General features: G+C 39.6%; 1 protein-coding gene across 5 annotated transcripts in view; it reads right to left on the bottom strand.

The window, feature by feature from the left end:
* Positions 1-7,446: 7,446 nt before the first annotated feature.
* The window catches only part of DCUN1D4 (defective in cullin neddylation 1 domain containing 4), a 79,452-nt gene continuing 64,365 nt past the window's right edge, over positions 7,447-22,533 (bottom strand). For 4 of the 5 annotated variants that reach the window (XM_037530689.2, XM_054688495.1, XM_054688496.1 and 1 more), the window contains 3 exons: positions 13,052-13,156; positions 10,880-10,982; positions 7,447-10,774 (listed from right to left, as the gene is read on the bottom strand). In XM_037530689.2, the coding sequence (XP_037386586.1) occupies positions 10,719-10,774; positions 10,880-10,982; positions 13,052-13,156 (264 nt within the window). In that variant the 3' untranslated portion in view covers positions 7,447-10,718. The remainder of the gene's footprint in view (positions 10,775-10,879; positions 10,983-13,051; positions 13,157-22,533) is intronic. The other variant, XM_037530685.2, reaches the window with a different exon arrangement.

Below are 22,533 nucleotides of genomic sequence, written 5' to 3'. Positions count from 1 at the left end.
AAAGCAGAGCAAAGACTGCTGGGAGATGGGTTCTGAATCTGAAACTTGGGGGACTAAAGCTGCCCTATCCTTTTCTCAGGGAACACATATCTCATGGCTGCTTCTAACTGCTGATCTTTGCTAATCAGTTTTTACTTCTGACTTATTGACATATGAACCATGTAAAATGTGAGCCTACTCTAAACCTTCATGCCAACACAGATCTCATATCCACCTGCTTCAGGGCTCTAATTCCTAAGGAAGAGACTATGAAAGGCTCAGCCAGTCTGTGGATTGGTCTCCATTGTACTGTTAGTCCAATCAGCTGTGACCCGAGAGGTGTAAGGTCACATGTTCAAAGGAGACAGTAAGAACAAACTGAAAGTATCTCAATAGAACTGGAGATAATCATATCTAGCAAAATATGGTGGTACTCATGCCAGCATCAGCTTTTTGAGTGATTGATTTTCTTCATCTTTTTTTTTTTAAGATTTGTTTTTATTTATTTATTTTATTTATTTATTTATACAAGCACTGGGTACAGTCAGAAGCGCGGGAGGGTGAGAGAATTCACCAGAGTCAGAGTGGGGAGCAGAACAGGCAGAAGGACTGAAGTACACTGCTGAGGGGAGCAGCGGGTGGCAGGAGAGGTCTGCGCGCCATGTGGGACCCTCCTCCAGTGGCCGGGGAGCAGCCGGGGATCGAACCGGCGCTGCAGAGGCTGAGGGCAGCTTCGCAACCCAGCGCTCAACCACTGCACCACCGGGGAGGCCCGATTTTCTTCATCTTTTAGCCTAGTGAAGATAAATTACATCTCATTGTCTTAAATTCAAATTCTTTGTTTTGAGTGAGTAGAATTTATCTACATATAAAACTCATGGGTGATAAATCATTCCAAATACAATTGAGCTCTGGTTCTGTCAGGCAGTTAGACTCAGTTAGACTTAATCCCACCAGGGACTGAAATGATTTGAATTTAGTTTTAGTCCTACAAGTATTGCTCTATTTCTCGCCAATCTTAGACCCCTTCTTGTGGCTAGGGCCCTTACCATAAAGCTGGCCAACTCTGAACTCTAATTTTGTCACTTTGAGACTTTCAGATCTTCTGAGCTCCTCAGTCTCTGCTTCACTTCAGAATTCCTCATTGCCTGGAGGGGAAAGTGGCCTCAGTCAGCTCATCTCTCTTGGCTTTCTTCTTCTAGACCTTTGCCCAAATAAATTTTTTACTTTCTTAATAGTTTTTCCAATTCCTTCAAACAGATTTTTTAAAATAGACACCTTGATGAAGTCACCCATCTTTTGTATAGAGCTTGGGCCACACAGAAGTCACCCATCTTTTGTATAGAGCTTGGGCCACACAGCTCGTCTCTAACCCCTTAGTGTGGGGAATGCAGGGTTGGACAACGATGGAGAAAGTCAGCTACTGCTGCAGCTTTCTCTGTTTCTTGAATGTGTTGCCATACCTGTGATGACACCATAATCCCGGGGTAAGACCACCAGACTCATTCTTCAGTCTCCTCCCACTCACCATCAGTTCCATTTCTAGACTGCTCCCCATAGGAATGACTGTCTCCTATACTTACATCTTCCAGAACATCCTTCCAGATCTCCTAGTGCAGGGTGGGTGGGTATGTAGTCCTCGAGGGGACTCACAGCAGGAAACTGCTGCTATCCTTTTTATCTAGGCGGTCATAAATTGCCCTTCTAACGTGGCACCTCAATCTCTGCTCTCACTGTATCCTTAGTAGAATTATACCTCCTCTGATGTATATTCTAAATTATTAAGGAACAGTCGGTGTTGCTAGCATTGTAATTATGAACCATCGCCATGTCTATGAACCATAGACACGGTTCACTTCCTTTTTCATCTACTAGGTAATCCCTGGCAGCATTCCAGAATAATCCCACAGATACCCACATTCCATTATCCTGTAACCCAAAAGCCACCGACCAAATGACAGCACTTGAGTAACTTAGGAACTTTCTCACACTTGCCTCTGTCTTTACTGCCTCCTTTTTATACATGAGGTTGTTCTGCCCAAGTCTGTTGACCATTTCACAAAAACAGGGCTGACCACAGAGCTAGTCTGAAGACTAAAGGATGGTAACTTGACGCGGATATGGAAACTTCCACTTTGTGTCACCATCCCGTCTGCATGGTGAGCTCTCCGCAAACATAGGTTCATGCCAAGTACATCCAGCATTCAAGGAAATGTGGCTTTATTTCTCAGAAGACATGGCCAGAGGTGGGTGTTCTCCGCAGAGAGGTTTCCCAAGTCAGAGGAGCCCAAAGCCCAACTCCTCCTGCTTTTTATTCCAATTTAGACTGGGGGTGGGGGGGGGGGCTGGACTCTGTCGGCCATGTCACTTGACCTAATATTGACATTCTGGATCCATTATCTTCTTCCTGCGCCAATTACATAATCTCAGTGATTTTTACATTGTATTTATCTCAGGGCAACGAGACCTGTTCCTTAGACATCTTTCTTCTTAGATCTTCCAAGCTCTCATCTCTCTCCTTAAGCCTTTTACTTCTCTTTTCTCTGTTTCAGTAGAAATCTTTAAATCAGCCCTGAAAAAATCAAGGTTTTCCTTCATTTCCTGAGCTCTCTCATCCACAACTCAAGCTGGCTGCCTCCCTGTCTCTCCCTGCATAGGTCCCCCTCCTGCCCCCCTAAGTCTCCCAATGCCTTACTCTCTCACCCTTCTCACGTCCCAGCACATCAGCTTCCCACACTCCTTCCAGAATCTTTGGGGTCTTCCTTCCCTGGGTGTCCTGCCTGCTACAAAAATGCCTATTGGCTGCGCCTGGGGAGGGATGGGATCCACCTGGAAAACTGACCTTCCACCCACACCTCTCCTGCAGGGAATGCGCTGGAGTATTCTGCTTCAACTACTTCCATCTGAGGTGGGGCAGGCTTAGGGTCAAAGGTTCCAGAAGGTGACAGCTCAAACCCTCCTATGAGAAGGGTAAAGAGAGCACCTTTTTCTGGGAGAACCCTTGCACTGTGTGGGCAGTTGCAAGTATGGTGGCACATCCCCATTGTGAACTTTGGGGATCTGAGGCAGTACCTCGTTCAGGAAACACCCTTTATCAACTCCTGCTCTAGGTTTCTACTTCAGAACATTCTCTAGCCTTTATCATAGAAGACTCCATTTTTTCCATTGGCATTTTTTCATTAATTATTATACTGTTGGTGATCACCACAAACTCCTCTGTCCTGAAAAGCCTGACCTCTCTGCCACCTCTATTGCTATCTTTGCACACACTGCTGGGCCTCTCGAAGGAGAATCCTGTGCTCTAACACCCTGCTCTCCAACCTCAGCTGCAACCCAGTCAGTCTCTCTGGTCTACCATTTATGAAGCACTGATGCCACTTTCACTCAATGGGTATAGGGCAATGCAAATTCTTGTCTGCTGTTGATTTTCTTCCTATTCACCCCAATTTCCTTCTCTGTACATGAGTTAATTTTAAAGCTCCCAAATTTACATAAGAATCTTGTCTAACAGACAATTAAAGTTTGTTGATACAATGATTAGAGTGAACATACTATAAAATCTGTGAACAACCGCTCCCTGGTCTAGCAGCCCTGAGAGTAAAGCCATCTGCCGACTTGAATTTGTGAAGCAGTTATGCAAAATCTGCTGCCTGTGGGTAACGCCAGCCTTTTTCAACTCCCACTAATGGATAAGAAGTTTTAAATAATGGGTACTCAGCCTTGCATCTCCACAATGCAGTCTTTAGAAAGGAAGAGATAAAACCCCAGCATTTCCTTTCTCTGCACAGATAGCATCAACACATCATTAGTTCAGAACAATCAGAACTTCTTAGAACCGTGGTCAAGAATAATTACATTTTTAATGTAAATGACTCACGGTTCCTTCCTATGTAAACTAAATTCAAATTTGTGTTTGTGGCAAGTTCTTGCAAAGTAAAATCTGTTAGACTACTTTTTGGGTTCGAATCCTCACTTTCATTATCTACTAAGCTCTACCTTTGAGACTTTTATTCTAGTAAGCAATACTGAGATTCTGAAAATCAACCTTGAGAGAAGGAATAACGGCTTGAAGGGTTTATGTGCGCTCTCACAGTCACCTGGGTAACAGAATCTGTTATAACAATTGAGAAATCATTCTGCTGAGCTCTTGCAAAGAAAGGGGGGAAATATGTTGAAGAAACCATACCCACAGAATTGGTTAAAATCAGCCAACCAGGTAGGCGGGGGAAGCAGGCAACCCAGTTTGACCCTGGCCTCATTTAAGTACTAAACATCACATCCAGAGAGCTAACATTAATGTGAGACATGTAATCTGTATGCAAACATGCAATAAAAGAGCATACGTGCAGCCCAGTGCCCAAAAGAAATCCACCCCATACACCACCCCCTTCCGCATCTTCGGGCTGCTTCTCTCTGACCCTTGGTGAGGTGGACTTTGGAACATGAGTTCCCCTGCTCTACGCTTGTCATCCTTTACCAGGCCTGGTTGCTGAATTATTGGCTGACAATCACTAGGCGAGTCACCTTGTAGAGGCTCTGTAACACAGACATGCAGGTAAGGCTGCTCAAAGACTCCTCTGGGTTTACTCAGTGACTTGGGAGTAACTGTGATAAGATTATAACCCTCCACCAAGTTCTACTCTCAAGACAGAGCATGTAGAAGCCACCACAGGCAATGATATCAAAAGAAATAAGCAAGTAGAGACAAATGCAGCAGCTTTCAACATACTACTGAAAGTTGGTCCAAAACTTCCTGGTTTACTGGAACTAAATACAGCTGCAGCTTCCTTTATCATCACACATTTGTCCTAAGATTTCTAGAGAGCTCTAGCTTGAATTTCTGATATTCAAATGTAGGCAAATCTGAGGTGTCTGTGCTGGAAAGTGTCAGAGTAAAACACAAACCCTCTTCAGTTTACTTTTTCATTGCCAGGATTCTTCACAGTCCACATTCTTCAGAGAGTGACTGCAAAAGAATTTCTTTCAAAGGACTGAATACATCTCTTTGGGAGAAGAGATTTACATATTAAATGTTTAAAAAATTTCCATTTAGTTACTATAGTCAATTTTTTGTTTTTCAGTTTCCAATTATTATTCCAGGCATAGACTAGTCACCATGATTTCTATGCCAGTACTGCTATACATGGGATGATTTTACTTTTTGTTAAGGCAATTGAAGACAAATGTTAGGAACCAATCAATGGTAGCGGGTTGGGGCGGTGGGGGTAGGTGGTGTGTGGAAATTCAAATTATTTTCTGCTGAATGTACCCACAGTGGTGAATATGTCCTATTTTGGATTCTCTTTTGCCTACAAGTTTGGATAAGTAGACAGGGCCAGAAAGCTTGATGTGTTATTTCCTCACAGTTCTTGCTTCCCATCTAGTTATAAAAAAGTTCCAAAGGCAATTTTTTTCTAAAAACTACAAAGACTTTAATCTTCTGCCTAGAACTTATTTGTCACAAGAAGATTTGGGTATAACATCTAAATGAGTCATTGCAGTATGCTGTAACACATATTATGGTACCACAGAAAACAAATCCTGCCTTCTTGTAGGTTCAAACAAATCAAGTTGAGGATTTCCTCCTCGCTTCTTGTAGCCCTGGGATTGACCTAACGGTCTTCCATTTTCTACCGTGGATAAGAGTTTTTATTCTTCAGTTCACTTGTCTCTTCATGCCATTATTTCAAAAGGCAATTTTTCAACTGTCTTGTCTTTAGAGTGACCTTCCTGTAACTTTTCTCCTTCTTGGGTATGTCTGCACCTCATTGGGTTTTTTGGCTTGAGCAGGCTTTGGTGATTTATTCTCTCTCCAGTCTTTCTTCTTCCAATTACATTACTGGAGCACTTTTATTGCAATTCTTGTAATTTCTATGTGGGCTACTGTATTCCCTATAAAATACATCTCATGCTCCTATTTCCTATTACTCGATAATGTGCTTTATGACTTTCTACTGTTAGCTGTGGCCTAGGTTAAGAATTCCCTGTCTGAAGGTTTGCCACTTCCCATTCCTTTCCATCAATTTAGGATTAAATTTTTTCTTTCACTTCCAACCACCATCCATCTCCTGTGTGTGGATGCTTGCATTAACAGAGATTTTCTTGTCTTCATCCTCAACTTTTGGTCCAAAATACAGTTGCAAGAAACATTTACATCACTAACTTAAAAGAGTGCACCTGGATCATGATTTATAGAAATTTTGTTTTCTAACTCCTATCTTGATTTTTAAAAATCTTCTGCATCTGTCCTTCCCGAATTCTCAAGTCTTTTTGTGAGGTTTCTTAGGCCCTGACAATTGTTGGGCAAGTGGGAATTCTGCTACTTGCTTTCTTCCATGCATTTTTCCTGGGGAATTAACTATAAGCTGGAGAGCCTGCCATCAGGGAGCTGACATTTTAGGGTAAGACAATTTCAGATGCTGTTAACCAGGGTTGAATACACATGTAAGAGATGAACTGGGTGGGAGCTTATAGGTGATAAAAATGGTCATCTGTGCCTGGCTTCTATATAGCGAGCACTCAATTATTAGGCTCAATGTTTAGTCATGTACAATATATGGTAAGTATCTTGAAATCACTATTTGGCTGAGGAGTCATTGCATTGTCTTTAATACTATATCTGGAACAGTCCTGGGTTGAGAGAGACTAACATGGCATGATGCCTAAAAGCCACACTTACCCCTGATTAAAAATAACTATCAATGCCATTATTGCTACAGATGGGGAGATTTTAATCTGGACCATATAAGGTAACAGGGTTGTATCAATGTTAATTTTCTTGATTGTGATCATTCAGTTGCAGTTATAAGAATTTCCCCATTTTCAAAATATTAGGTGTGAAGTGTCATGAGGTAACATACTCTCAGATGGTTCATAAAAAAGTAGATCTCTAGGGGCCTCCCTTGTGGTGCAGGGGTTACTGTCTCCGCACTGCCAAGTTATCTCCAGTCACTGCGGCGTAAGTTTGATCCCCAGCCAGGGAGCTGACCCACATGGAGCAGCAGACCTCTCCTGTCTTGCCCGCTGCTCCCCTCAGCGTTGTTCAGTAGCTCTGCCTGTTCTGCTCCCCACTCTGTCTCTGGTGATTCCTCTCACCCCCTGAAGCCTCTGGCCTACACCTCAGTTCTTGTATGCATAAATAAAAATTAAAATTAATAAAAAAGTAGATCTCTATACTGAGAAAAACATGCACACACACACACACACCCCTTCAAAGTGGTGCAAATAATGTGCCAGAATGTTCAGAACTAGAAAATCTAGGTGATAGGTATATGGGTACATTCATTCATTATATTATTCTTGTATCATTTCTAGCTTTGTATATCATTGTAGCTTTGAGATATTCAAGTACTGAGATATTCAAGAAACTCAAAGTTGGGGAAAAAAACAAAAAGTAAAATACTTTAAAACTACCTCCAGTGGATTTTGAAGAAAAAGTCAGAGAAGAAAGAATTCAGAAATCAGTTCTGAAACCAAACACAAATACTTTTTATTTATGGGATATCATTTTACATTAATTCCATTAAAACCTAAAACCAGTTCGCTGTACTCAAGTTAGGTGGCATAACAGTATTTTAGTTAAGCTGGGAGTCACAGGACTTGCACACGTTTATGAATGTAATGCAAATACTGACGACACGAAGCATTCACAGTTACAGGCTGGCTGCTGTTCATTTAACAGTAACCCCCGAGAGAAATTATTTTATGAAAAAAAGCAACCCAACATTTTGGTCTCATTTACAGACACCCAACATTTTAGTTGGTCAATGAATTCTATACATTTATTATACAACATGTGAAAGAATAAAAGATAAGGCTTACAGAGGTATTTTAGCAGTTGTAAGAATAAAAACCAAGGGCACAAACTAAGTTTTAAAGCTTTCTGTATAAACTTCAAAAGCACTGTTAACATGGCGACTGAGAGGCAACAGAAATTTGTTATTAAACTAGAGTCTAGAGGTTTGTCTACTTGTCAGATTTATAAAAACTTAATTCAGAGTCCATGCTTCAAAAAAGCTGCATGTAACATTATAATGGATGTTTATGGCAAATCAAATCATGACATTTCTGACCTACCGCAGCAGTAAACATCTAAGTGCTACATTCCAGTACGAGAATACAGCAGTGTGGAGAACGAAACACAACGGGAATAGGGGAAAGGGTATAGACTCAGGTGATAAAGGAAAACCAGAAAAAGGCACCCAATTTATTTAACATTAGCCAGTAAGTGCGTGCTTGATGACTGCTCAATTTTATATAACTAGGGTATATATTTTTAAAAGTTTCTTAATGTTCTGTCTGATCCCTTTTTTCTTCCCCTAACAAATAACTACATAAAATCCAGAAGACCCAGGGCAAACACTCTGCAGGCACAAAGGCTTCTTTTTCAGGGGACCTTAAAGTATTCAGAGTTTTCTAGTTGTGCAAGATTTCCCATTCAGAATACTTACTTTGATATTATACTTCTTAAAATCTAAGTTTTTACTTGGGGTTTCCCCCATCATCAAAACATTGTGGATGAAATACAACATTTTCCCGGCAACAACTCTTTTATTTTAGGATTAACTGTGCTTAGTGTTTAAAAAAAAAAAAAGTTCTCCATTTTCTTTAACTTTTAAAAAGTTTCATCTGTGATTTATGTTTGCTTTAAGCAAAACTCTATAGTTGATCATATGTAAGAACTGTAGCTTTTAAAGTGTGATTGTTTCAACTTTATGGGATACTTCTGAAGAAGATTCAAGTTAAGTTCTCCACAGATTCAAAGCTGCCGATAGCGCATCACCACCGAACACATACCCACCCTGGGGACAGACACCCTTTCAACACATTGGCCTTAACAGCTGTGCTTGCCATCAATATCTCCTATTCTTTTCAGATATTAACTTTGTGCAATCTGGTGTGAATCTGTAAGGTAAAAGTGAGTCTAAAATTCCTAAGTGAGTAATAATTAATCATTATAGAGTTTTAGAAACTTCTGGCTTATTTCACAGCAAACCAAACCCTTTTATTTGGTAGAAGAAGGAATATCATTCTACCATATCACGGTTTTGTATAAGCACACACACATCGTATATATACACAAAATGTCTGTCTTTGGTGGTTCACTTAGGGAAAAAAATTATCCGACAATCTGAACACTGTTTGCAAAGAAATTATGAAAGAGTGGTCAAGAGACATGTCTGTGTGCTTCACTCATTTAATGTCATTTAAATGTTCACATTAAATCAAAAAGATATTTTGGCTAAATTTCAAAGTAATCCAAACCTCTATCAATCACTACATGCTCAATCATGGATCTTGCTCAGATAAAACTATAGTATTTGCTTGTTCAAATGCACCATTTAGCTTTTTACGTAGTTTAAATCATTAGTCTTTTGTGTTTTCACAAAACTTTAGGGACTGAATTAGTCTTTCAATAGCACCAGATAGTTGAAGGGAAAACATGTTATCTATACATTCCTCAAGCAGGATATGGCAGGGGAAAAAAAAAAAAAGACATAAAATACAAACCTAAAAATACCATCCTGTTTATTCTTGTTTCCTCATCCACATAAATAATGGCTATCACCTTTCTGTACAAATTACTCAGGTAATGACGAGTGGCCCCTCCAGGAAAGGTCCTACCGTGTAATAGAGTTAGCGCAATGCTGGTGGTTTCGTGTCCACTGCCTGCAATGGACATTCTGCCAGGAAAAGCCTAGCATAAAAGAAACAAAAAAGGAAAACAAAACAAAACACCTCTCATTTATAGTATAGTTTTTTCCAAAAAGCTAGAAAATTAGACATCATGAAAGCTTAAAAATTCAAGCCACAACTAAAAGTGCTCTGCAGTTATAAATTGCCAGCAAACCGTTAGGTTTTCATGGAGGCGGCAAAATAAATTTTACTTAATATGGCATAGGAAGAAGCATCAGCAGCCCAAACACTGACTAGAAAGAATGCAAAAGAAAAAGAGAAAGAAAAAAAAAACCCTAAAGAAAGCTCACAAGAGTTCAAACTCCATAAAAAAGGTGCAATTTTAATTTGTTCATTTGTACCTATATTCAAATTACTACAGCTTTAACATTAGAAAATAAAAAAACAAAAACACAAAACTATACCTTGCATGGTGGAAATGATTTGTGGCATGGAACATAGCTGCATTTTCAAATAATTATAACTTTCATCATTTATTTTAAATGCTAATATTTAAGAAAAACAAATTATATTTGGCATATGCCTCTGAAAAGTTAGGACTCCCACCTCCTTCCAAAAGTTGGCCTCTTCAACAGTAAGGTTAATTCTGGCAACATTTGCTTACGGTAACAGTTGTTCTGTCTTGTTTTCTGAAATGCTACATTTGAGACCAAATAAAGTACAATTGGATCATTTGAAAAAAGGGACTAGAAATATGCCACAAAAATTATTTTTACAATACATTTTTGCAGAAATAATCTCTAGGTGAAGCTTTTTTTTATACACATATACAAAATTTAAACAGCAATATACACATAATCACAGTGAGGACGTTGGCAAATTCACCAATCTGTAGTGTAAATACAACTGCAAAGCAGCCTTCCAAGAGAACAATGCTACACAGCAAGCAGAGCTGGCCCATTCAATAGCAAACACCAAAACGTCCCTGCAAAAGGGAGATAGTGCAAGAAAAGCAGCATGCGCTTTGATACAAACAGCAATTTATGGCTAATGGTTGACATAACTGTGGTAACAGTGACTCTCTCGCTGCTATGCATAAAGTCCTAGGACATCTGTTTGTCTTTATACCACTCCACAAACTCGTCCAACAAAACTGGCCCTGAAGAGAAAGAGAAAACAACACAGCTGTGAGGCTTTTTCACAATGAAGAAGAGATGCAAGTGGACAGAGATGGGCAGGAGTGGATGGCGTCGCCGCTACTTACACGCTCCATCTTCATCGTAGTTGCTGAGGTCAAGATTAATTGTTCTGCTAAACTCCAGCACATTGCACCACTGGTCTTTGTTAATAACTTTATATTTTGATTGCTGGTGAAGGGAAAAGGAATATGAATTATTGACACAATTAACAAATGGGACAGTTTCAACTGCTAAATCAACTCAATAAAGTTCATGATGCTTATTTACACTCTTTCCATTTGAGGTGTGCTGAGCACCCAACTAGGAAAATGGTTACAGACAGCAAGATGACAATTTTTGTTACAAAAATATTATATGGGGGCCCAACAGAAAATGACAAGCACATCAAAGGAAGACAACTTTATATTCCTAGAGGTAAAATTTCTGGACTACAGAAGTCCTTTTATAGCAAATGGAGGTAATATCTACTTCATAGAGATGTTGCAGGAGATAATTTATGTGTTTTATGTAAAATACCTCATTTGGTGCTTGACAAAAAGTTAAGTGCTAAGTAAAAAACAGCTCCCCGCGACAGTCCCTAACGTGACTGGCACGCTCATATGAAGTCAGCTTTAAACACATGAGGCAGTGAAGACACCAGAGGAGAATTAACTAAGTGCTGCAAGTGGTCTCTGCACTAGGTGTTCTTGCGGTGGAAGAAAATTACAGTTCCAGTAATTAAAAACTTGAGTGCCATCATAGAAGAAATTAAAATAGCCACGAAGTGATTTTTCGATTTCTCTTAGACAAGAAATATGCCATATGTGTATTTTAAAATGGAGTATTCCTGCATAAAGATTTAAAAATAAAACCAGATATGACAATTCAAAAATCCTAACCACTGATCTCAGGAACACTGGAAAACAATACAGTATGTACTGTAAAAAGCAAAGGGAACTGAGCCAATGATTTTGAGGATACAAAGACAAGAAAAGCCAAATCAAAAGATAACTGTGTCCTATTAAAGGAAAAATGCAAATTAATATGAGAGAGAGAACAAAGCACAGAATACAAGTTTAAGTTTCTAAGCAACTAAAAGCAAAACCAGTCACTGAAACACTTGATGCTGCTCCTAGAATTGTGCAGTGAAATTTGCCTGTGGCAGGTCTCTCAGCCAAAGAATGCTTCACACTCCAGCCCGATTCTGCTAAACTCTGAGAACAAGAAGCTATTTCTGTTTCTTTTACAAATAGAGCTAACTTATTTCTGGGGTTGGCAGAGAAATTAGAGCAGACCATTTGTCGACATGGGCTGTATGTAAACAAAAAAATACTCCTTATATTTTAACAGGCTTTTATACTTTTCTTGAGCTCAGAGTCCCAGTTAGTAATATTATAAGTTTTAAAATAGTAAAACACAAGTTTTAAAAACAGCCCTCAAAGAACATCTGTTGGAAGTTTTTCTGGACTATTCCTTAAAGTATGTTATAAGACAGATTATTTCAAGAGGCGGGGCAAGACTCAGGCTTTTCTCAAGACCCTCATATCCTTTCAAGCAAAGGGCATTTTAAAGAAGGATATGCCCTATATGACAACTCAAGGAAGTCAAACTTACAACTCAGATACCTCGAGGTCCTACAGTATCACACTGCATGAAAACCAGTTCCTAAGAACCAGCAGCTTAAAAAGTTCCCCATCATCATACTTAAAGCAAAGCAACAATGATGGAATTCTAGAGTGCCATATTATCTTTAATATAAATGTGAACAAAGTTTAATTTAAGGAGATACTGTCAGTTTGCCTAATACGTAGCTAGTTCTAAGCCTCCAAGTTACTGGGAGATAAGAATACATTACAACCTTATTTTATTAAGAAGGCAGATGAATGTTTTTTAACCTTTGCTTAATAAAAGTGGACACTTATCTAAAGGCACAAATGGAAGTAAATCTTTACAACTTTTATAAAAGCAGACAATCTAAACAAAAGTAAAGCTTTTAAAATAGGGGTGAGAAAGGAAAGAACAGAGCTGTGACTGGTTCTGATGCATCTGTACCAAGGTGTAATGCCATACAACATCCAATTCTCACAGATACACTCAGAGGAAACAGGGAGTTGCTCATGGACAGCAATTTTGTCACCATACTTCCTACAGGCAGAAAAGTACAACAAACAAAAATATTACATAAAATGCTTAAGTTAAATATTATTTGGTAGTTCTTAGCAAGCAAACATACATTACAAAAAATAACAATTTGGTACCTCTAAGAATTGGTGAAAAACTGGAAAAAGGGGCCAGATTTTTCCTAATAACAGTCCCAACATGCACTTGGCAGTGTTTATGTCTAGGCTGCGCTGGTCCTTTTCCTGTTTAACAAACAAAAACAAGGATGAGCCAGATGCCCCCAAATAATAAATTCCAGTAATCCAAATTTGTTTTGAACTTCAACAAGAAATCAGTAAATAGCTCATTTATCACACACCATAAAAACCCCGAATTAAGACTAAGGAGGTGGTAGGGGAGTAAGCTGAACAAAATGGAAAAGCTTTGTTTTGGTAATATACAAATTTATTGTGAGAAAGACCCATGTCGACTGAAAGATCACCTTAACAGAAAGTCAATTAGTTACATAGTAACGTATCTACAATTATTTCATGGGATAAATAAAAATCTGTAATTCAACCATCACTTGCTGTTTGACACTTATGATAATTACCCAATTTATAATTATTGACTCAAACATCCATAACCCAACTAAATGGAATTTAAAGGTTTTGATTTCCATGCTTAGGAATCAGGTTTCCTTAATAAAAATCATTTTCCAACAATTTTATTTCATTGATAAATGTCTTAATAGGAATTAAATTCAGCTCATAATAAATGCTGGACTTTGGAGAATCTCTCCAAGTAAGAGGATGAATTCACCCACCCAAGCTGGGGGAAAGTCATCTGTTACAGTCTCCCTTACCTTGGATTTGTCAGGTGAAAAATCGCCTAGCAATAAATGCCTAACTAGTAACCAAGTGAAAGACAACATTTCATAAGGAAACCAAAAAGGAATAATACAAGAGCCTGAATTTGGGCAGATTAACCTCACTCCATTTACATCTGCAAATAAAAACCCTCATTTCTCATTCTCTTCTTCCTTTCAAGTTTCCCAATGAGTAGTTTGTCTGAAAAGGAACATAGGACCTAGGTTGGGACGAATGGTGACTTTACACAGCCCAAGTTGGCCTTCATGTGGTATCTTAATGACAGTGGCAAGTTGCAAAATTACTTTTCTATGAATGGTTCCTGGCTACCCCCTTTGACGTGAAATGTAAATGTTCACCAAATTACGGGATGACGCCGTCACCACTGTCAGCCACACATGCAGCCACACATACCTCCAGAAAAAAAATAAATAGTTACTTCAAGGACTCTAATGCAAAAGTATTCTTTTTTACACAGAGAATTTCTGATGATTACACTGGATTTAACAATACAGCAAATGTAAGGGGCCTGCTCAACACGAGCACACACAGTAGATGAAGGTACAAGAAGACGTGGGATAGGTCTGTCTTCTGGGCCCAGTCATAGAGCGTGACGACCATTCAGAAACAGACCAGGTCAGATGGCTCCGCGTCATCCTGCTGTTACCAGCCACACGGGTCAAGTCTGATGATGGTGGGGGGATCCCAAGTCCACAGGCGGGGCCCCCTTTCCACATATTCCATCTGTCCCTCCGCCATGCCTGCCGTCCTGCGCAGGGCGGGCGGCAGGACCCAATCCCGAGGAGAGGGCGGTAGGAAAGGGACTCTATACACTGCCCAACTTTGTGAACCAAGCTTCGTTGGTTTGTCACCCTCTGAGGGCTTGTGCTTATGTGCTGCACTGTGCAAGCAAATGGAAAACTTCCTCTCACCCGTAACACAGGTGTGGCAGACAGCAACAGCACACCACGCTATGAAGCACTCCACAAGAAAACGAGCAAACTGTTAGAGACACCTGAGGCACCACAGGACTGGGCCCACGTTCTCTGTTGAGCAGCAGCTCGTGCAGCCCTGGGCCGACGATGCTGGTGCTCTGCAAAAGCCCTCCTTCTGAGGAGTGTGGCATTCATTCACCAAACCTCCGATAGCTAGTCTTGCCTTGAGATGTTTGTGCCTTCTTCCAACATTGTCAATGCCTGTCCTCATCACAAGGGACATACACTAAAGTGACAAAAAAATTAAAAAAAAAAAAAATAGATACGAAGGACCTGGACAGACTCTTTGCAACAATATAATCATCTGACAAACTGATGATCATGAAGGATTTCAATGCATGTGTTTGGCAGTGGTGCCAAAACATGGAGGAGAGGCAGCAGACTCACAGGCTCGGAAAGCTGAACCGCACTCACTTACTCCTGCTCTGCAAGGGTGCCAGCCAGCAGCTCGCAATCACTAACACCATCTTCTGCCTAGCAAATAAGAGAAAGATATTATGGATGCACTCAGGATCTGAACAGTGGCAGCGCGCTGATAACCAACATTGCCTGTGGATGGATTTGAGGCCAAGTGCAATGACCGTAACTGGAAACACTCCAAGTTCCTGGGAACAATACAGTAGAGAGATCCCACAGCAAACATCTATTAAATAGCAAAGAAGACACGCCCTGAGGCTCTCTGACCATGATCCTAATGGAATTCTCTGCAAAGGGGTTCTCAATTATAAGTGACATGAGTCTCCCAGGATGCTATGAGGCAGCCATCAACATTATGGGCATTAAAAAAAAAAAAAATCAACTTAACAAATTCAAGGAGTACAGCAACGGCATCTAGAAGCTACTCACAAGAAATTAAAATAATACACTATCAACACCCTGTGACCCTCTACTCACTGAGCACCAAGGACAAGGGGCAGATTTCTGCATCCTAAGGTCAGAACCTAAGCAGAAAGTACCTTGAGACAGACTGTCAAGAGTCAATCAGCATGTCCAGAAAGCCCACCAAGGTTACAGGAGGGAATGGAACTTTCCTCCCTGCCTACCTCTTGACCCAAGATGTATAGGTATATATTTCATAAACTTGAGCTTTCTAAGATAACAAATTAAAAAACAAGGTCATTTTTCAAAAAATAATATGAACTGAATAGGTTCTTTGTAATGAAGCTGCACCAATGCCCTAGACACACAACTTGATCTGGCCTTGTTGTCTTCCTTAAACACAGATTAAAACAGGAGTTCCAGATGAGATCAGACCTCTTACAGTGCAGCTGCAAAAGCAAAGGATCCTACTCTGAATTGCATAATCTAGGGAGGTATGTTCTGTATATGGAAGAAGTTCACTCCTCAAGCTAATAACAGATCATGTGGAGGAAAGAAAAATTACATTTTATGAAGGTCTGATTTGGAGTTCTAATATGAAAAAAAGTCTTTGTTTATGTAAGACTATTCGAGTATAGGGCATGCTGTGAAATGTGGTATTTCTTTCTTAGATGGCACAAATCACTGAAACAAAGTAATTAAATAATTCATTGTAAATATGTAAATCAAAATGCATTACAAAAGTGAATCTTCAAATATGTGTTAATAGTTATCCAGATATGGGCCTCCCTGGTGGCGCAGCGGTTGAGTGCTGGGTTGCGAAGCTGCCCGCGGCCTCCGCGGTGCTGGTTCGATCCCCGGCTGCTCCCCGGCCACCGGAGGAGGGTCCCACATGGCTCGCAGACCTCTCCTGACGCCCGCTGCTCCCCTCAGCAGTGTACTTCGGTCCTTCTGCCTGCTCTGCTCCCCGCTCTGGCTCTGGTGAATTCTCTCACCCTCCCGCGCTTCTGACTGTACCCAGTGCTTGTATAAACAAAACAAACAAATAAATAATAAAAAACATGCCTCTATAAAATTAAAAAAAAAAAATAGTTATCCAGATATGCAATATCAGAGGCCCCCAATGTTTTTAGATGCTTTATTTCAACTTTCACAAGTTTCTATAACTTAAAGAGTGATTTATGAAGAATGGAACTTTGAATTATTAAAATTGAAGAACAAAATCTTCACCGGGTGAAAAAAACCACTAAGATTTTCAAGAGAGACTAGTTGGGCTCCAGAAACAATATGTAAATGACCATGATTGATAAACTTTAAGTGGTGACAACAAAATCAGAAATTGACATGTGAATTAAAAATTCCTAAACAGAAATTCTCACTTGAGACTACAGGGGTTACAAAATACAAACGGAGGGCCTTCCTGGGGCACAAGGGGTTAAGCACAGCACTTTGAAGCTATCCGCAGCCTCTGCAGCATGAGTTCGATCCCCAGCCAGCCAGGGAGCTATCCACATGGTGCAGCAGACCTCTGCTGTCTCACCCGCTGCTCCCTTCAGCAGTGTATTTGTTAGTCTGCCTTTTCTGTTTCCCACTCTGCCTCTGGTGAATCCTCTCACTTCCACATCTCTGGCCTGTACTCCAGCTCTTGTTTGCATAAATAAATAAATCTTTTTTAAAAAATGTAAAATAAATACTACCCTGAAGTAGATGAAACTTGCTTAAACACTTTATAAAAGAAAAGTATTGAGGGCCTCCCCGGTGGCGCAGCTGGTTGAGTGCTGTGCTGTGAAGCTGTCTGCAGCCTCTGCAGCAGCAGTTCAATCCCCGGCCCGCCAGGGAGAAACCCACATGGTGTGGCAGACCTCTCCTGCTCCCCTCAGCAGTGTCTTCAGTCCATCTGCCTGTTTTGCTCCCCGCTCTGTCTCTGGTGAATCCTCTCACCTCCTGCACCTCTGGCCTGTACCCCAGTTCTTGTATGCATAAAGAAATAAATCTTTTTTACAAAAAAAAAAAAACAAAATGCAAATGAAAAATGCAGGTCTCCTTAACACAGCTAAGTAAATAAACATAAGGTAAAAATAGAGTTTGAATCTTAACTAATGACTTGATACACTGCAAATCCATTTTTTGAATGGGAGATTTTATTTTTTAAATCATGTTTAAAAAAAGTCATAAAACCCAAGAGTACCCTTCATTAGGAAAAATGAAGCTAGATAATTATGCTCTTACAACTCAGCCAACATTAGTTTACAGAAAACAATGTTTGCCTAGCAATTACTTAATTAAGCTCAAGACTGACACTTCTTTTAAAACAAAAGAAAAAAAATCTGCCAACAAGAACAGTCTTTGTCATTTTATTTGTTACAGATTCTACTACTCTAAGCACCATTCTTGGACAATAAGTCATTACTTGAAACTTGATGTTTACAGATACCTAAGTAAATGTCAGTGGAGAATAATTAAACAATTTCAAACTTGATGGTTAGCTTTTATTGAGAAATAAGTTAATTTGAATGAGAAATTGTTCTAAGTGCCTTTATACTCATTCATTTAATACAAGAATCCTATTAGCATGGCCAATTATCATCATCTCCAATTTATAACTAAGGAAACCACGGTGCAGGCATGAAATGATGCAGTAGGGCTGGGACTTGAACCAGGACGTCTGACTGTCAGCTCTTCAATGTACCACTTACACTTCCCTGAGAGGTTCTGAAAAAAGAGAGATTTAAAGAGACACAGAGGCCAACTAGCTTTACAAGTAACTGGCAAGCAGATCTGGACAGTCAATAACCAAAGAGTAATCTTAACGGTAAACCTGATAACATTTCCAGGAAAAGGGACTCAGGATTAGATGACTAGATGACTACATAGTCTCCCCACTCTTGTGCTCATCCTAGCCTACCTTCTGTTCTCTTTGTAATTTCCAGTAAAAATGTAAGGGAAAAGTAGATAATGTGTGTGTTGTGCTGAGAGGGCTGTGTGCAGAAGGGAATAAGTATGTTGACAAATGTCTTGGCTCAGAAGAAACTGTCTCAAGTTAGAAGAGGAAGTGCAAGGTCACAACAGATGTGGGTCAGGCAGAATTCTCAAGTATCACAAATCCAGAAAGTTTTCCTTACTGATTTCTATGAGTAACATTCATAATCATTTCTAGTTAAATGGAAATGACTTAGCTGCTGTTTTATTTAGAGGAAGGAGAAACATTAGCCTTACTATGAAGAAATTCTTAACATCTTCCCAAAATACTGCCTCAGAAATAGTAAATACATGCTCAGGCAGCTACCGCTGGAAAAGTGAGGTAGTAAGGACTGACTTGCAAAAGACAAACTGCCAGAAGAGCTTCTCTCAGTGTGAGAGATTGCCACTGGTGACTTCTGCTTCCATAAAACCCTGCATTATAACTTTTGAAGCTATTTTTTGAGGCGTTAACAAGAGAGAACAACCCCCACACTAGAATACTCTTCCCATTCTTCGTGCACTCAAGAGCCATTCCTTGCCTGTCACCTTGCTCCCCTTTCTCCAGCAGCTTCCCCTAACCACCTCCCACCCGATTCCATCTGGCTCCACCGCAATCACACTAGGCTAGCTCCTCTCAACTCCCATCTGCCTTCTCACTTTCAATCCACACACTTCTCACTTTCAATCCATCCCATTGTTCTCTCTTCTTTCTGCACTCAGGACTGGAATGTACTGCTAGAAAGATCTATTGCTATGGACAGCAGTGTAAACTCATGGTGTCTATTCTAGGTCTAAGATGGTCTCTCAGCAGGCTGACAGGGCCCAACATTTACTCTTCTCAAAATGCCATGTCTACTCACTCCATGACTTTCCAGCATAGTAACTTGTGTCCACCAAAGAGAATGTAGGAAAATCAAATTTAACTGATATTTAATTACTATTTCCAGAGCAACAAAAAATTACTATATTTAGCCTATCTCATCTTCTGCTTCCAATCTTATTCTCACTAGATCCTTTTTAAAAAAGGAATAAAAACACTGGTGTTTTTTAAAAGGTAATATTTGCTTATAAATACACAGTTCATAAAGGTACAGTAATATTTATTTATACAGTAAATAAATTTTACATTGGGGGAAACAAACCTATTCATGAAAATTCTGAGATGAACTTTTACTTGTATGAGAGAACTGATCCTACTGCCCTTGAATTTACATCCCAACACCTTCCTCTAACTAAAGAGAGCATAGGTTGGTAACAGTTTTGAGTCATGGTAGGCGGCGTGGCTCTGAGGAGAGGAGACTGGCCTGATGGAGTGTTGGAGAGGAGGGGCTTTTGCATGGACCCTTTCTCTCTGGCTGTTTCATCATCTGCATAACTACAACACTGGACAAAGTGATCTGTGATTTTTTAGTACTAAAGTTTTATAATTCAGTGACATCCATGAGATGGTAAGTAAGTTCAAGCCAAAGTAAATTAGGAGAAAAACAGTACAATTTTATAGCCAAATACTGTTTTTAATTTGATATTAGGTTGAAGGTGATGATAAGCAATTGCACCTTGGGATGACAATCTCAGTGGAAAGATGTTAAAGGAACCATTTCTAATTTTCTGGTATTGTACTACAGTTTCTTTCCTGGGTTGTTACTATAAGGTGTAATTCAGAGTATCTAATGCATTATATACCATTGTCACCTGAAATAGGGAATATTTAGAATATCCTTAACTTTGTCATTTCCAAACTTAATTTTAAAAGACTGCTGTGTTAATTATGAGTTATTACCTCTAGGAGTCATTTTTCTAGTAGGAAAAAAAAGATTGGGTGTGATTGGGTATTTGCATTTTGCTTCCAACCAAGATGGAGTTAGAGAAACCAGGTACTTCCTTTCACTTCAAACAATAACAAGCCCAGGCAAAATACATGGAGTGTTGACTTCTACACCCTGGACAGCAGGCAGCACAGGACTGTGAGCCCGGAGGAAAAGGACACAGAACGTAAGCCCTCCAGAGATACCAGCTTCCTCTGTGGAGACGCTTTCCAGGCCACAGAATTGGAAGAGGAAAACCCAAATCCAGCCCAACGGTCTCGCTGAGTTGGAAAAGGCAGTTTGGAGTTCGGGAAGACAAAGGTGGCCATCTTTTGTGGCAAAATACTGTGATGTGGGAGCTACACAGAGATCTGTAAATCTATAGAAGTTCCCCCCAAATCTGGCCAAGGACTTACCTGTGCATATGTGAAAGAAAACCATATGAGTCTAGGCAAAGAAGCTCTTCAAAGAGTGAGCAAAAAGCCTCAGAGCAGCCCACATAGAGCCAGGGTCATCATCAGGCTTGGGTGGGCCCTCAGGCACGCTGCCTCACTAGCAGGCCTAAAACATTCCTGGACTGAAGGCTATTCTGGACCAGAGCTTCTCAAAAAGTCAGACTGATTCCAAGTAGCATTAAGTAGGCACCAGAAAAATATAAAAATCCAATATTCTTTAAAGAAATGCAACAAAAACCACAGCAACCAACAACACGATTCACAATATCAAGCAGAGAAACTAAAATATGATCCACTACGAAGACAAAAATTAACCAACACACACAGAGAGACTCAGATGGGGAGAAATGAGGGCCCAAGGACAAAGTTGTTAAAACACTTGTAATAAACATGACCTAAATGTTCTATAAGTTAGAAAATATGCTCATGATAAGAAGTAAAAGCTGTAACAAATACACAAATGCAACTTCTAGAGAGGAAATGTACACTATCTGAAATGAAAAATATGCTAAGATTAATAGCAAGCTAAATGCTGCAGGAAAAAAAAGATTAATATTAGAAGACATAGTGATAAAAATCATTCAAAATGAAAAAGCTGGAAGCCTTTGACCACAGCATCAATGGCTTTTGGGATAGCATCAAGCAAACAACATAGGAATTAACTGTAGTCCCAAAGAGAACAGAAAAAAATATTTGAAGAAATAACAGCTAGAAAATTTCCCAATTTACTGTAAACGATAAACCCACAGATCCAAAAAAATCCAAGAAACTCCAATCAGAATAAGCACAAGGAAAATTATGCCAAGACATGTTGTAATCAATTTGCTGAAAAGCAGTCAGAAAATAAGACACTATGTCCAAAAGAACAAAAACTATGCCAGATTTATCATCAGAAGCCACAAAAGACAATGGAGATATCATTAAAGTAATGGCTGAATGAACTGTCAGAACCTAGAATCTTTTATTCAGAGAAGCACATCTTTTTTTAAATTGAAAGCAAAATAAAAGCATAGAGAATTCATCACCAACAGATCTGTTCTACAGAAATATTAAAGAAAATTCTATTGGCAGAAAGCTAATGATACCAGATAGAACTATGGACTGATGCAAAAGGTATGACAAGCACAGAAAAGGTATATATTTGGGCAATATTAAAGACTTAAAGACATTTTTGCCCATTTAAAGCAAAAACAACAAAATACATTATAGTACAGATGTTTGTGTCCCTTCAAAATTCCAAAGGTGAAATTCTAACTCCCAAGGTGCTTGTATTAGGAAGTGGGCCTTGGTAAGCTGATTAGGTCATAACAGTAGAGTCCTTACTGAATGTGGACTAGGCCAATACCCTAGAGAGATCCCGCTTCCCTTCTGCCATTGTGGCCTTACAGCCAGCCTCCAGAACTGTGAGAAATAAATTTCTGTTGTTTATAAGGTACTGATTCTCTGGTAGCTTCTTAAAGCAGTCTTAATAGATTAGGACAATTTATTTTGAGATTTATAACACATGTATAAATAAAATATAGAACAAGAGCAAAAAGTGTGAAAAGGTAGAAAGTATACTGTTGTAAAGATTCTTGCATTATATATGAAGTGATGTAACATTAGTTAAAATTTGTGGAAATTTAAAGATATACACTGTAAGGCCTAGAGCAACCACAAGAAAAAGGAAACATATAGTTAACAAGACGACGGTGAGAGAAAATGGAATCATAAAAAAACTCTATTGAAAAGAAGTC

This window comes from Talpa occidentalis, unplaced genomic scaffold (genome assembly GCF_014898055.3).
Source record: "Talpa occidentalis isolate TD23 unplaced genomic scaffold, MPIMG_talOcc4v2.1 talOcc4.6, whole genome shotgun sequence".
Taxonomy (NCBI): Eukaryota; Metazoa; Chordata; class Mammalia; order Eulipotyphla; family Talpidae; genus Talpa; species Talpa occidentalis.
Note: the sequence above shows the minus strand (reverse complement) of the source record. Positions and strands in the feature narration are given on the sequence as shown.